The sequence below is a fragment of the Condylura cristata genome, unplaced genomic scaffold, assembly GCF_000260355.1.
Source record: "Condylura cristata isolate star-nosed mole 26May11 unplaced genomic scaffold, ConCri1.0 scaffold00024, whole genome shotgun sequence".
Taxonomy (NCBI): Eukaryota; Metazoa; Chordata; class Mammalia; order Eulipotyphla; family Talpidae; genus Condylura; species Condylura cristata.
Window position 1 is genome coordinate 32,065,923 of NW_004567125.1, and position 15,784 is coordinate 32,081,706.

The window sequence follows — 15,784 nt, forward strand, 5'->3', positions numbered from 1 at the left end:
GGTCCTTCAGGAGCTCTTGCACCTCCTGCCGGCAGCGCTCCTGGTATTCTGGGTGCTTCGCGAGGTTGTACAGGACCCAGGAAAGGCCACTGGCTGTGGTGTCATGGCCTGAGGAACAGCCAGGCAGGTTTGAGTCTCAGGCGGCTTCAGCATCTCCCTTAGATTAAGTCCCAACAGGGCTGGGGAAGAGGGGCATACAGGGTGGTCCAGGGCCCACCCACCACATCTCTGGATTGGAGCTTCTCTGCCCCAGCTGCAGTCCCACAGTAGAACCCTCACCCTCAAACATGAAGGTATCAGCCTCTGCTCGGATGTCCTCATCTGACAGTGCATTCCCATCTTCATCCTGGAGAGAAAACAAAATCCCTCAGATCACACTGGCTGTGAGGGCATCTGACCCAAACCTGAATCTCAGATGCTCCATCATCCATCCAGAAATCCACCCCACCTTGCTCTCCTAAACACCTTCTGCACTGTCACCAGAGACCTCACCCCTCAGGCCTCCCACTTGGCCTTCTTGCCTTCTGTTTTGTTCCTGATATGCAGAATCAATGGTCCATTAATACTTTCATGCATCTATGAGACTTTCTGAGAAAAAAGTTAGTTGCAGCCTGCATTAAAGGATGACTGAATGGCAACTTTGCTTGGAAGTTAGAGGTTGAGAGTTACTCCTGTGTCATCTGCCTATATTCCAAGGAGGTACATCCAGAGCTTCCTTATCCTTAGCAGATAAGGGGTGAGTTTTAGACCTATAGAACCTGTAGGCATCGCCTTCTCACTGAGGAGGTTACTAGAGACCAATTTCTCTCTTTCTCTCTCTTCTTTTTCTCCACTCCCTGTAGGGAAGACAGTTCAGAGGGGTCTTCCGTAAGTCCCAAGATTAATAATGTTTCAATAAGACTGCTCCTGTGATACAGGTATGACCACATGTGCAGGCTAAGGTGTAATGTAGGATTCAGAGGAATTTTAAAGTGGGGAACCAAAGCTGTAACTCTATGACTACATCTGTGAGAAATAAATGGAAATAGATGATTGATTGGTTAATTGATAATTGATAGATACTAACATGTTTACTTGGAAATGGAGTAAAACCTCAGGTCCTACATAATTTCAGACTTAGCAGTCCCCTTCAGGCTGCATTCAACAGTTTCTCCAAAATTTATCCCTAAATAATCCCTCCCTTCCTCAAGCACCTTTCCAGTACCAGTAGCATCAAGTTCAATTTCTTGGATCCAATATATGAAGTCAACATCTACTTTACCTTTTGAGTTCAGATCCTACCTTGGTCAACAGGAGCACATCAATGAAGTCTAATGTTTTGGTTTTCGCCTTAGCCCTGAGGAATTCATCAACACCCTGAGTGGGGAGAGTACGACGACGCTCCTGGATGACTGCGTCTGTGAAGTTGTGTACCAGGCGGCAGGCCCTGCGGAAGCGCTGCCCATAGGGAGTGAGATAGTACAGAAAGTCCACGTGCAGCAAGATCTGTTGGTGCCGTTTTGCCACAAGAGCACTGAGCTCCAAGATGGCAGCAATGTATTCACTGGGCTTCCTACAGGATGAGAGCACAAAAGGCAACAGTTTACCTCACCTGAGCTAGAGGAGCACCTTTCACCAGGAACTTCCTTCAGTATCCAGCAACAAATGGTCTCATAGATGCAGAGAGAGAATGAGCCAGGAGATGTGACTCTAGGCTTCCTCTCTCCTTGCACCCCTCTCTCTGAGCTGCCTCTATGTCACACCCAACGCACAGCTTGGGCATCATGCTCTTCTCTCTCTACACAGTATCCAGTCCTGCCCCTTCTCCGTCCCAAAACTGTTCACATAATTCAGATTCTTGAACTGGCCATGGGTCCAACCCCTCCCCTCATCACCTTGAATCCAGTGTCAACACAATCCACTGTCTATAACACAGTCTTCCCTTGAGTAAAAAGTCAAGACAGCCTTGACCACATCCTGCATCCACTCAATTATTTTCCATGGCTCCCTGGAAGACTTGGAATAAAGTTCATATCCTTCTGTCTGACTTTTAAAGGCTCTTAGCTACTTACGCCTACCTACTCCTCCATCACTACTTATTTCTCTTATTTCCCTTATTTCCACAATGTCTTCTCACTGCTCCCCAGGCTTAGTTCATCCTAGCCTCCTGGTCATTGTCAGGTGTTTCTACCTGAAAGGATTGCTTTTCTCTTTTTCCTCCCTTCTCTTCAAGCTCCAGCTCTGGCCCACCTCCTCCAGGAAGCCCCTTCTGATTGCCCTTGTGGGTCCTTCCTTCTCCATCTATTCTCTTGAAGCTGTAGCTCATGTTCCCAGGCCCTGGGCAAGGACTCACTCTTGACAATTGCTGTCAAAGCTGAAGACACATTTCTGTAGACTGTCCAAGGTCATAAGGCTGATGTGTTCAAACATGTCCAGGCGGGCACTGCCATCTGAGGCCAGGTTCTTCCATTTGGCCTGAACAGAGAAGGAAATAGCTGGGATTGGAAGCTTCATCCCCTGGGCCTCTACACCAGAAAAAAAACTCCCCCGGACCCAGCCGGCTTGCCTCCAGGGCCCATCCACAGTCTTCACTGGAATTGGAAGCTATTACTTTTTGTATAGGAAAACTCCATGGCTGAGAATCAGAAGATATGAGTTCAGACCTGGATCTGCCTCTTCCACTCACTATGCTCTTGCTCAACCCATTGCCCTCCTTCAAAATCTCCAGTAACAGTTAAGATGTTCTGCTTTGGTGTTGGATGAACCAGATTGGAATCCCAGTGATTATTAGGTCACTTGGTAGTTATGTAATATTAGGCAAGTTCTCTATCCTCTCAGCACTAAGTTTCATTATCTATAATTTGGGGATGTGGCAGGGAGAGGTACCTTGCAGAATTGCACAAATTAAATGAGAAAACATACGTCACGGAATTAGCATCATTTCTGTCATAAGTGAGTGCTTAGTAAATGCTAGTTTTCATCTAATTTATTGTTATAAAGTGATTAGGAAAATGTCCCATATTTTGAGCGTGACAATCTTCTGTGGACCCTAAAGGCCTCCACACATTCCCACTAGGTATGCCAAAAAAAAAAAAAAGACAAGTGAAGAAAAATTAAGTGTCACTTGCTGTTCCAAGAGTAAGAAATTGTCTTTTGTCTCTGACCCAAGTATCTTGTATCAACAGAATCACAAAACAATAACGGACTCACTTGTCAGTTTGTACATGCAGAAAAACTCCAGGCACTCCACAAAACTCTTACCTCCAATTCTCCACTTCCCTATATGTGGCCAAACACCTTACAACATGATTTTTCTGCATCTTCTATTAAAAGCTGGAGTCTGTTTCCCCCTTCTACTAGAAGGTGGAGCTCAGGTAAGAACACTAGGGACTTGCTCTTTTTAAAATTTTTTTATTGTTTGGCATACCCAGATGGAATGTGCAGGGGCCTTTAGCGGCTTTTTACCTCCTTTGGCCAATACACTGAGGTGAGGATCCTAACCATAAGCCTCAAAGGCATGGCAGTTTCCTCTCCGTCTCTCAGGCCCCTACCTCTGCCATGTGAATAAGCCTGGGATGACTTGTATGGGGAGAGAATCTGATAAGGGAAGTCTGGTTGTCCACATCAAATCATGCTAGATTAGTATACAGAGAGGTAAACCCCAAATGTATGAAGCACTTAGCCCAGAATTGCAAAGCTGCTTGCATGACCCTTAGCTGATCACAGATCAATGACCCACCATGAGTTGCAGAAGAACCAGCCACTGACTCAGAGACTTGCCACAAATGATAAACACTTATTGTGTTAGACCAATGAGTTGTGAACCACAACTGAACTTTCATCATCATTACCAACCACATCTCAGTATTCCAAGGTTTTATCATGAGAAATACAGCTTTGTTTTCAATTGTTCCATGAGCATTTCATAGATGACAACCTTGTCACACCCAGAGTCTGGACATTTGATAAGGACCCCAGCTTAACATCCCCACCATAAATTCCTGATTCGTTTTCATGGGCCATCTTTTAAAAATGACTACTTAATCAAGATAAGGTACATATACACAATGGAATATTACTCAGCAGTCAAAAAGATAAGCTCATGCCATTTGTGGCAACATAGATGGAGCTGGAAGGGGATCTGCTCAGTGAAATAAACCAGAAAGAGGAGAAAGACAAACACTGGATGGTTTCTTTCAGATGCAGAATACAGAGAAATCAAAGAGAAACTAAAAAATAGGGCTCTCCCTGGTGGTGCAATGGGTTAAAACACCACATTATGAAGCTCTCTGAAGCCACTGCAGCACGAGTTCGATCCACATGGAGCTGACCCACATGGCGCGGCAGACCTCTCCTGACACAACCACTGCTCCCCTCAGCAGTGTATTTCAGTCCATCTGCCTGTTCTGCTCCCCACCATGTGTCTGGTGAATCCTCTCACCTACCCCACCTCTGGCCTGTACCCCAGTTCTGTAAGCATAAATAAAATTTAAAAAATAAAAATAATAACTCTTGAAAACTGACCATAGATCTGAGGCTTTCCAGAGGAGAGAATGGAGGGAAGAAGATGGAGAAGAATGAGAAGATGGGGAAGGCACAATGGACAAGTAAAGTACTATATTGTCAAAATATTGACAAAGCAATGATAATAATTTAAAATAAAAATAAAACTCTCCTCCCATACAAATAAACAAGAATAACCACGTAGAGTCAAATCCTTGAAAAGTTAATGATTTTTGCCCTAGCCAGTTTACAAGCAATAGGAACTTAATGCTCTCTTGCTCTCTGGTAACCAGGAACAGAGAACTATACTTCTCCCCAGCTCATTGCACTCCCCTCCCACATTTCTAGGATCTTAAGTAATAAGTCTTGTAACCTTTTCCTTCGTGTGGGTGTATTTGAATTGCATCTTCAATCAAAACTACCCATGGTTTTCCTCTCCCCAGCTATTACAGGAGCTTGACCCCAGGGACGTGGCTTCACACCCTCATCCAAGTCATTACCTCTGGCTTCTCCACTCAGCTCAGGGAGGGAAACAGAAACTAGCACCTTCTTCACACCCACTGTGTGCCAGAGGCAAAGCTCCATGGTGTTATTCCCATTTCATCTGGGGAAACCAAGTTTCCCAAAGGAAGAGCAACCATCCCCAGGAGAGTCAGAATCCTGATCATTGAGCCCCATCATCCCCGAGGCTCCAGCTGGGACTGTGGGCTCAGGAGACTCACATGCATGACATTCACACAGTCACTGAAGATCTTCACGTAGGGCTTCAGGATGTTGAAGTGGAAGGCAGGTGTCAGCAGGCGGCGGTGGTGACCCCACTTGTCACCAGCACTTAGCAGGAGCCCTTCCCCTAGTGAAGGCAAGGAGTGGGCAAGGGCAGTGCCCTCCCCCGTGCCCTCCCCTCGAGGTTGTCTCCAAACCCCTCACTCGCAGTTACTCACCCAGCCAGGGCTTCAGAAAGTTGTAGAAGAGCACATCCTTGGGGGCGATGTCCGCTGACATGAATGAAGACCATCAGGGTCCATGGGGAGGGAAGAGGGGCTCGTGGGAGGATGGAGGCCCCAGCCAGAGTCTGCACTCCCCATACAAGCCCAGCATAGAGGGATGGTGCACAGGACAGCATAAACAGGGAGGAGCAGGGAGGGGAGGGCCAGACCAGGCTGCAGCACAGAGTCGAGCAAAGGCAGAGCCACAGATACACCCCTTCATGCTTAGCTACACCCCAACATCACAACACACCTCGGCAGCCCCGGCGTGGTTTCCTCATGCCTCAACATGTTCTAGACACACAGCAAAGCACACCATCTACAAAGTACCTTCACAGGGATCTGGGATACTGTGTCTGCACAGCAAGCAGATGCTCCTGGGACATCCGACATGGACCCAACATGTGTTCACATGCACTGACATGACACAGCAGCACTAGCACGGGCTGGGACCACCAGCATATCCCACAGACCTGTCACAGACACACTTAAATATAACATTAACATTCTAGATGTATGCTGTGTGTGAGCTGGACTGGGCTCTAGGCATGCCACAGATGCCAAGACCTGCCTCCAACAAGACACACATAAAGTCCTGGCATTTTTCAGAGCAAGTTTGGTTCCCAGACCTCAGACAAACCCAAACCATGACTCAGACAATTTCAAATGGCATCTCAGATGATAACCAGACTGGCCCCGGTGTACCTCAGATGTCCTGGGCACCAGCAGAGCCCCCTGACTGAGCCATTTCCCTTGGATCCCAGTTTAAACATATACCAGGTGTGACCGAGTGTAACAACATAAGAGCCCTCACCAGAGCCCTCTTGGAAACACCAATATGACAGATGTGACCATACAAGTAGCCATCACCCTCCGCATGAGGGGACATGAAGTTGGGCAGGGAGGAGCTTTGGCGAGACAGACAGTGGTGTCCCCACCACAGCCCTCCCATCTGCTCTCACATCACCTGCCAGCTGGAAGCAACACAGAGACCTCAGCAGGGGGCAAGCTATGGCCAGGGATGAATACCTGAAGCAAAGAGCACGGGCCTGATGAAGGTGGGGTGGAAGATGCGAATGACCGCATGCCAGGGCCCCACCCACCAGCAACACACATCCCCATAGGTGCTCGCCAAGCCCTGTGTGTACAGGAGACCTTCCTCTGAGCTCCGAATCTGGAGAGGAACAAAGAGAACTCAGTTCACAGTCTTCCAGGCGATCAGAGGGCAGGACCTACAGAACGAAGACCGAGGCCCAAGCCCATGAATCCTCTCCAGCCACCTGTCCTCTGTTTCAACCCCCCCCCCCCCCCGCATTGTTTCTCATGCCCTTCACACATAACAGTTGGGTTCCTGCTATGCAGGGACCAAAAGCATCTCTTTGAATCTGGATCCTGAATACCACATTCCCTTGGCTTCTAGCCCCCTTTTCCAGATAAGGAAACAGACTCTGGATGACAAATCACTCTTCCACAGTCCAACAGATTTTAAGAGGCAGCCCTGATACAAAAGGCCCCGTCTGTCTGAATTCAAGACCTGAGTCTTTGCCATCGAATTCGTTGAGGCCCCAAAATAAAGCTCTGAGAACCCCTTGCTTACCCTGACTAGACAGTGTCTGATCCTATCACCGGGCCAGGCAAACTAAAGGAAATCCTGCACTGTTTCTTGGAAATACTGGGAATGAGTTCACTTATGACAGATTCCTGGAGACATTGCTTGACACCTGGAACCAGCCGTGCCTGAAGAGGACCCTTCCTGGACCACAATCATTTGATTTCCTTGATTCACTTTCTTTGCTTAGACCATACCGTGTTGGATTTCTACCACTTAAGCTGTAACAGACCTTGGCAGTAAAAGGTCCAGGGAGCTTCCCAGAGTCGCCCAACATTTTGGATTTGGGTGCCAAGGCATCTGTCAGACTCTGTCTATTCCCTTTCTCAGCTTTGTATCTCTGGGTGTGGGAGGTGCAAAGGGCAAGGGAAGGGAATGCAGCTAGAGTAGGGTCTCCCTGAGGAGAATGAGGAGATATCTGGCACAATGAACTTGATGTGAATGAGTCACAGGCGGGGGTAAAAGGAACTGACCCGCCAGAGGTAGACATCATGGAAACAGCAGCCCAGATTGGCCACCAGTCAAAAGCCCTTATTGCTCTGGGCATGAGACTGGGTGAGAATGAGGGCTGGGTAACAGGAGATCTGGAATGCCAGCAGCATACCTGACCTCTCTACCCCTACTTTAAAAATATGTGTTCAGGGGCCCTTCCTGGTGGAGCAGTGGGTTAAAGCACAGCACTAAGAAGCTTAAGCCACTTCTGCATGAGTTCGATCCCCACCTGCCCCGGAGGAGATTCACATGGCGTGGCAGACCTCTCCTGACCCGCCCGCTGCTCCCCTCAGCAGTGTACTTCATCAATCTGCCTGTTCTGCTCCCCACTCTGTCTCTGGTGAATCCTCTCACCCTCCGCATCTCTGGCCTGTACCCCAGTTCCATATGAATAAATAAATAAATCTTTAAAAAAAAAAAAAGTGTGTTCAGGGGCCCTCCCTGGTGGCGCAGCGGGTTAAAGCACAGCACTGAGAATCTAAAGCCGCTTCCGCATGAGTTCGATTTCCGCCTGGCCGGGAGGAGACCACATGGTGTGGCAGACCTCTCCTGACCCGCCCGCTGCTCCCCTTAGCAGTGTACTTCCTCGATCTGCATGTTCTGTTCCTCACTCTGTCTCTGGTGAAGCCTCTCACCGCCCCTGAGCCTCTGGCCTATACCCCAGTTCTGTATGCACAAATAAATAAGTCTTTTAAAAAAATGTGTGTTCATTACTACAGAAACAGTTCCTGCGACTCCTCCTCCAGGAAGACTTCCAGCCTACCCCAACAGAAACCTTGCTTCTCTGGGTAGTCCCAGCCCAGCTTCCTCTGGCCAACTCCTGATCACACCAGGTTGATAATCTCTCTGTTCAATATTGAGGGTTTCTCCAAGACATTGGACTGGGGCCTCTCAGGGCCCCAGTTTCTCCCAGGACACTCACTATAGGGGAACAGATTGCAGTGGGAGCAAAGAAGAGACAGTGAGCTGGAGGTTGGTGAATACATGAAAGAAAATGGTTGAAAGAGAAGAGGAGAGGAGGAGCCAGGGTCCTTCAGAAGGGTCACAAAGCTGGGAATAGGTGAACTGGAAGCTTTTGGGTGTGCCACAGTGCCCACCACCACAAGTTCTGCATGGGTACCTGAAGCATTGGTGATAGACCGGACCATGTCAGGGTGGCAGAGGGTGATGATGGGGAGAATAGGGCCCAGCCAGAGCATAAACCCCTGCTGGAAGGTTGTCACCATCTGAGTTATGTTCCTCAATCCCTGCTCCGTGGGGTGGATCTGCAAGCAGGGCAGAGTCCATCACTCCCCAGAAAGAACCGTGGCTGCGCCCCCTTCAGCCTCTGCAGGGAACAGCATATCCAGAGTCTGCACAGGTAGGGGAGACCTGTTTCCTCCTGCCCATCTCCTCTCAGGGTACAGACCCTGGGTGTCTCTCTAAGCCTCAAGGGTATATCACAGAGCTCAGGGAGAAATCACCCTCTCCATACAGGGTGGCTGAATCGGACTCAAGAAGACAGATTTTTCTCATCCTGGGAGAGGTTCCAGCCTTGGGGGCAGCCCCAGGAGGCGGTCCCTGGGAGGTGGTCCCACATCCTTTCATGTTCTCACATGGCCTGTTTCCCCATATGGTGAAGGGGTTGCAGACCTGAGACCTGCTGGACCCAGCTGACACGGGGAAACAAAGGTGAACTCTGACCATACTTAGAAGGTGGCTCCCAACTGAGTGTGAGCCCCTTTTACCAGCCTGGTGGTGTTTCCTCCCCCCTCCCCTGCAGCATCACATTTATCTGCTCCTTCAGCATCTCTGGGCACACCCATCAGTTGTACCATTTACAAATAAAGGATAGGATCCCATGCGCCCAAAAGAGGAAGGGGGGCCCTCTAGTGGAGGCAGCCCCTCCAGGGCCTTGGGAGACCCCCTCTGAGACTGACAGATACCACCAGATGCTCTGGGCAGGTGAGTGTCCGTTACTTCTGCCTTTGAGGCTGGTCCCTGCCCACCCAGGACCCTGAAGATTCAAACCACTTGATGAGATTGGTCGAGAGAGGAAAGGTAACTTAGTCGAAGTCAAGCTGCAAGGGAGACTGGAGAAGAGAATGAGCAAGACCAGCCCCCATGACCAACCCCTTAGAATAGGTGGTAGCATTGCAGTAGTTACAACATTCCTACTGCCTCCACAGCTTTCTGAGGCTGTTCCAGACCTGGGATCTCAGAAAACCTTCGGGATGTGCTTAGAATGTCCTCATTTGAATTTTGCCATAACACACAGCTCAGCACTCAGCGTGCTTGGTGTCCGAAAGTCCCAGGCGTTATAGATAGCGCTTTCACCCCTCAGAGCTGCCACCAAGTCGATAGGACAAGTAGTAATTGGACGACTGGTAATTTGATTCAGCATGAACAGGACCAATACAGACGTCAAGGTCTGGGGCATGGGAGTCAAAGGAGTCAAAGAAGCTCTATTAAAGGGGAAGCAGGTGATCAACTTTATCCAAGTTGGGCAATGGACTCATTGAGACATCATGGGGGAGGAGGCAGGGTTAGCAAGTAATAGAAGAGGAAAGTGTCCAGGCATGGGAAAGAGGTGGGGGGGGGGCTGCATGGGCTCTGATGTGGGGGGACAGGGAGGGCAGAGTGAATTCCTGTGGGAAACTACAGCCCACAGGCCAGGCATGAGGAACCAAAAAGATACAAATCGGGGACCCTGGACAGCACCTTGGATGTGGGCTCAAGTCTAATAATGGAGACTGGAGGTCCCAGAGGTCTGCTCTGTGCAGGCCTTCAGTGTTGCATTAGTGCAGGGAGGAAGGGCAAGGAATGATACTGAGTCAGCTAGGTGTGGGAGGTCAAAGCATGGGAAAGGCCTGGGGTGGGAGGTGAGTGAGAGGAGAGCTGTCCCTGAAGCCTCCTTTGCGTCTCTGCTACCCAAGGACCCTAAACCCCACCCACAGCTCACCAAGTGCCACTCTGACCCCGCAGGAAGTCCATCCACCCTGCCACCACACTCACCAGGCCCAGGTGACCCAAGAACCAGTTTCTCCTGGGGGGCTCTGGGAAACACCGCAGGCGGCAGCAGTTGTCATAGAAGGCATAGATCCGGGCCAGCACTCGGGCTAGGAGCCAGGAGCCCCCCAACAGCAGCAGGAGCTGCCATGGGGAGGCCGACAGGAACCCGAACCCCAGCCAGGACAGGCTCAGCTGCGGCATCCTGTGGGGCGCACAGGGCAGAGGGTGAGCACCTAGGGCTGGACAGGCCTTGCAACGGTGAGCTCAGAGGCAGAGATGGGGTCAGTCCCAAAGTAATGAGGGCAAGGGCCAATGGACTGAGGAACAGGGACAAGGAGGGTCACAGAGAGAGGCAAACTGGGGATCAGAGAGGGGAGGGAGGCACTAGGAACTCCAGAAGAGGTACAGAGAGATGGAGGGAGACAGAATCACCCACATGCCCACACCTCTCCCAGGTCAGCTCGCTCCCAGGTCACCCCTGCCTTGGGCAGCGTCCTTCCCCACCCTGGGCCAGGAGCCCATCCCCTCTGCCTCCAGGCTCGCACCTTCTGCTGGACCGGCTTGTCCACACAGCCTCCTCTCCCCTCCTCTTGGGAAGTCTCTGTCCTTGGCCCCTGACTGTCTTTGCCCTGTCCCTCCTGGCAGCACTGAGCTAAGCCAGCCAATCCCCACAAGACAGACTGTCTCCTCCCCATTGGGCAGCCATCCAAATAGAGGGGGGATGGGGCTGCAGTGTTGTCAAAAGAGGCTGATGAACTAGCCCAGGGTCACATGGGCTGGGCAGTGGATCTGCAGGACTCAGAACCTCTTCTGTGGGCTTGGGGGCAGCTGTGGGGGGCAACAAAAATGATTCAGGACCCCCAAGTTTACAGCAACCCCTATTCTTCCAACGTCAGGGTGCAGCATGTACAAATATGAAATTGGCAAGGTGCCAGGTAAGTAGGGCCAGGCCAGCCTTGTCCCAAAACAGCTCTATGTTCTCTCCCCTCATGGGCCAGGAGGATATAATACATTTCTCGGTGCAGAATAGGAAGCTCAGAGACAGGAAGCCTCTAGCCTCCAGGGTGCACAGCCTGGCAGGAGTTCAAATCCCATCTCCAAGCTGCTGCAGCCTGGGTTAAGGACCCAGAACAAAGAAACCAGCCTGACAGGGGATTACCCGCATCAGATTCTGGGGATAAAGGACCCAGTAGGAAGAAGGGGCCTGCTGACAGGCATGGCTCACTGTGGAGAAGGATTAGAGAGGAGAGGGCTGTGTAAAAGGGGGTTGGGGTGGTAGGTGCCAAAGGACCACACAGCACAGGACAAGGTCCAAAGGAGAGGGTCAGGTGGGAGACCCTGTGGGCTGAGCCAGCCCTCTGTGGCCTCAGTCTTCCCATCTGGTAATGCGAAGTCAGAGTGTGTCAGAGGGAGGCTCCATAGAAGGAGAAAAGAGTAAGGAACCCCCAAGAAGAGGGAAGGGAGGGAAGGGACTGGCAACTATATTGGCTACTGCATGGCAGTGCCCCACAGAAAGTAGACCAACTCCATGCAGGAGACTGCACAAAAGCATGCCCATGGCACTTTGGGGACCTCATGGAGCCTGCCCTCACTGGGGTGTGGCAGGAACTCTGCACAGTCTGTGCAAATTACTCCGGGTAGATCATACCTACCCTGTGCCAGGTAATCTGCGTCAAGCATGCCTACTGTACCCTACTAAAGGCACACTTACTGTGTGCTCGGGACTCTCCATAAGCAAGCCTCCTGACACAGGCAGAGGAGGAAGTAGGTCTCCTCTACATAGAAAACCTATGAAAGTGTGTTTTCATGTGTGTACATGTTTGCATATGATTAAAAATGTCCAGAAAAATCCACACACCGCAGCTGAACTGGAGGAAATGGAATTGCTGTCTTTATCGTTTTAACTTCTAATGCTTTTTCCTCACACTAAACTGCTTCCACTTTATCACTGCTACAACTTTATCAACTTGTAGAAGAAATAACAATAAAAAAAACTTTTATTTTTTTATTTTTTTAAAGATTTTTATTTATTTATTCATACAGAACTGGGGTACAGGCCAGAGATGCAAAGGGTGAGAGGTTTCACCAGAGACAGAGCGGGGAACAGAACAGGCAGATCGATGAAGTGCACTGCTGAGGGGAGCAGCAAGCGGGTCAGGAGAGGTCTGCCACGCCATGTGGATCACCTCCGGGGCAGGCGGGGATCGAACTCATGTGGAAGTGGCTTAAGCTTTAACCTGCTGCGCCACCAGGGAGGGCCCAAAAAAAAAAAAAAAACTTTTAAATGAACAATTTGTCACAGTGGCGAAGGGAGAATAGAATAGAAAAGAATAGCCAGAAATCTGGCTCATGCAATGCCTGGAGCTGGAGGTAGAGTGATTAATGTAGTGTTACAGTAGTTGTAGAAATGAAAAGTCCTCAGGTGCCAATGTCTAGATCAGGAGGCACAGACCCAAGCAGGTGTCACACTGCTGTAGAAAGTGCCGCAGGGTGCAGACCGGTGGAGGTGAGGACATAGAGGTTGAGGGTCATTATACAATCTCTGTTCCTTTTCAAATTCTAGTTATTCAAAATCAACAAATCGAGCTGCTCCACAGAGGAATGAGCCCTCCCAAAGTCAAGAAGACTACAGCAGAGCAATTTCCTCACTGACAACCGCACGGTCCTTCTGCCCACCTACAGTGTGCAGGTGCTCCTGTTCACCACCCTTGTCGCTGGGTGGACCAGGAGCTGTGGCTCTCCTGCCAGCCCATGCAGGCGCTCCTCACCGCCAACTCACTCCCTTTGCAGGGCAGCAGCAGCCTCCTGCTCACCCGCAGCCTGGGACCAGTAGGCGCTTCCCTTCACTGGCCTCCTGCCTTTGCAAAGCGGCAGAGGCAGCTCCTCCCACGGCTGCGCCTGTGACCACGCAGGTGGCTCTATTACAGCCCTGTCCCTAACCGGAGCCGCTCTTTCTGCCGCTGTGTCGGTGCAAGTGTCCTTTTGCTTTTTCCCTTTTCACCATAAACCTGCCCTTTTAGATACAACTAGCGCTTCTGTCTTGTGGAGAAACTCTTCTGGGCAACTCGCCCAAGTCACTGAAAAGGGAATTCTGGTGAGTTTTCCCAGAGTTAACACAAGGACCCCACTTTCTAAACCCAGCATTCCCAACACGCAATTTAAGTAGGGCCTCAGAGTCGCCACACAAAACAGAGACGCAGTTCTTCTTTTCTGTCATCTTGAAGACACACCTCCTGAGAGGCAGCCTGGGCCCCTCAGTGGCAAGCATGCAGGCCGCCTGCTGGCTGGGTGCCTCTGGTGCTTGTGTTCCGTAGGGCTCTGTGGCCTCGGGCAAGTTGCTTGCCCTCTCCAAAGCTCTTATGCTTCTCAGTAAAACAGGGAGGTAAATGTAGATCTTCCCGGTTTATACTATTTGATCACACACCATGCCAGATACGGTGCTATGACCCAGATATGGGATGAACAAGATAAACAAGGTCTGTGGCTTATGGTGCTGCTGGTGTTTGGTGGGTAAAGACAACAGGAAGAAAGCCCAAGTCAGATGGTGGTGCTGCTGAAGGAAGTTCACCGAGTGAGACAGACATGCTAGCAAGCAAGTAAGGACAGCCAGAAAGGCCTCCCTGGGGAGATAACCTTTGAGCAGGAATCCGGATGACGTGGAGGAGTGTGGCCTGTGAATAAAAGCCAGCCCTGGAGTTGCTCCAGGGCTGTAGAGATCCAACGCAGAGTGTAGCAATCAAAAGCCTGAGAGTGTGTCACTCTTGTTTCCTTCCTCAGACAAGCTGAGATAAACGGTGAGGCAATTCCACTCAGCATCTATGGTGAGGGGAGCCAAACAAGTCCAGCAGGGCTGGCCCCTGGCGGTGGGGAGACCCAGCCAGACACTCTATCTTGAGGCAGGTGCTACATCCACTCACCATAATAAAGGCCATGAAACCTAACCAGCCCCTAAAGGCTGAATCGTCAATCAGCCCCCTGTTTCTTGGCAAGGGCACGAGGAACTCAGACGAGCTGGTTTAGGCAAACAAGGCAAAAGTAAAACTTCAGGAAAGTCTGGGAGCCAAATAAGAGTAGGCATTGAGTTCCCCTGGAGGGGATTTGTTGGCAGTGCAGTTCTGAAAGCAGCCTGGCCACTCCCCACAGAGGTCAACAGAAACCACACATGTGGAGGGAAAGGATGTGTCTCATCCACAGAGAAGAGAAGGCGACCCCAAGAACACCACTTAGAAACAGCAGGGGAGCCTTCAGGGAAAGGAGGCAGAATTTGCCCCAGACTCAGGGGCCCCCTTAGCCAGTGTGCCGTGGGCCACACAGGGCAGAGCTGCAGAGCGGCCCTGCATCTTCCAGAGGAGTGGAACTGCCACTGACCGAGGCCGACTGGAGGTTCTCACCTCCCAACTGCAGCCTCTCTGGTCAAATAAGAGTATGGTTATTAGCCAGTGAGGAACCTATAAGCAACAAGGGGGTTTAGGGGAGCGACACCCACCCTTAGTAAAGCTTTCAGCTACAGTGACTCTCTCAGTGTTCGGGGAACAGCTGGTTCCTGGGCCTACGAGCCTGGGGATGACGTGGGCCCCTGGGTGCTCCACTAGCCATTGGTTTTCTTTGGCCCTCCCCTCACCTATGCAAATTCTCCCTGTTTTGGGGGTGTGGGGGAGGTGGATAACATTAGTTCAGAGCACTTTCTAGATTTCAGGTATTCAGTTTCACTCCTCAGCTCACACCATACCCATCACCAAATATCTAGTCGCCATCCATCACCAACCAATCTTCCCCTTCTGCTTAATTCCTCTTCCTTCCTTCCTCTTGGTAACCACCATTCTGTTACCAGAACCTTAGTTTGTTTTTGTTGTTAATTTTTTCCCTTATATTCCACAAATGAGTGAAATTACACTAATTTTGTATTTTTTTTCCTTTTGACTTATTTCACCAGTTCCCCATGTTGTCACCAATGTTAAGGTTTCATCTTTTTTATAGCTGAGTAGTATTCCATTGTGTATATACCACATCTTCCTGATTCATTCATCTGTTATTGGGCACTTGGGTTGTTTCCACATGTTGGCTGTTGAAAATAGCCCTGCAATGAACAGGGGGATGTATAACTCTTTTCAAATCAATGTTTTCATATTCTTCAAGTAATCACCCAGAAATATGTTTATTGGATCATGCGGTAGTTCTATTTTTAATTTTTTTAAAAACCTATAAACAGTCCCCCCAACCCAAT

General features: G+C 50.1%; 1 protein-coding gene across 1 annotated transcript in view; it reads right to left on the bottom strand.

Annotated features, from left to right (window-relative positions):
- Positions 1-11,178, bottom strand: part of LOC101623813 (docosahexaenoic acid omega-hydroxylase CYP4F3) — a 14,781-nt gene extending 3,603 nt beyond the window's left edge. The window contains exons 1-9 of the mRNA XM_004688207.2: positions 11,106-11,178; positions 10,564-10,762; positions 6,498-6,642; positions 5,424-5,477; positions 5,205-5,332; positions 2,333-2,454; positions 1,282-1,552; positions 280-346; positions 1-108 (exon numbers count right to left, since the gene is read on the bottom strand). Coding sequence (XP_004688264.1) covers positions 1-108; positions 280-346; positions 1,282-1,552; positions 2,333-2,454; positions 5,205-5,332; positions 5,424-5,477; positions 6,498-6,642; positions 10,564-10,761 — 1,093 coding nt within the window. The 5' untranslated portion in view covers position 10,762; positions 11,106-11,178. The remainder of the gene's footprint in view (positions 109-279; positions 347-1,281; positions 1,553-2,332; positions 2,455-5,204; positions 5,333-5,423; positions 5,478-6,497; positions 6,643-10,563; positions 10,763-11,105) is intronic.
- Positions 11,179-15,784: the final 4,606 nt, after the last annotated feature.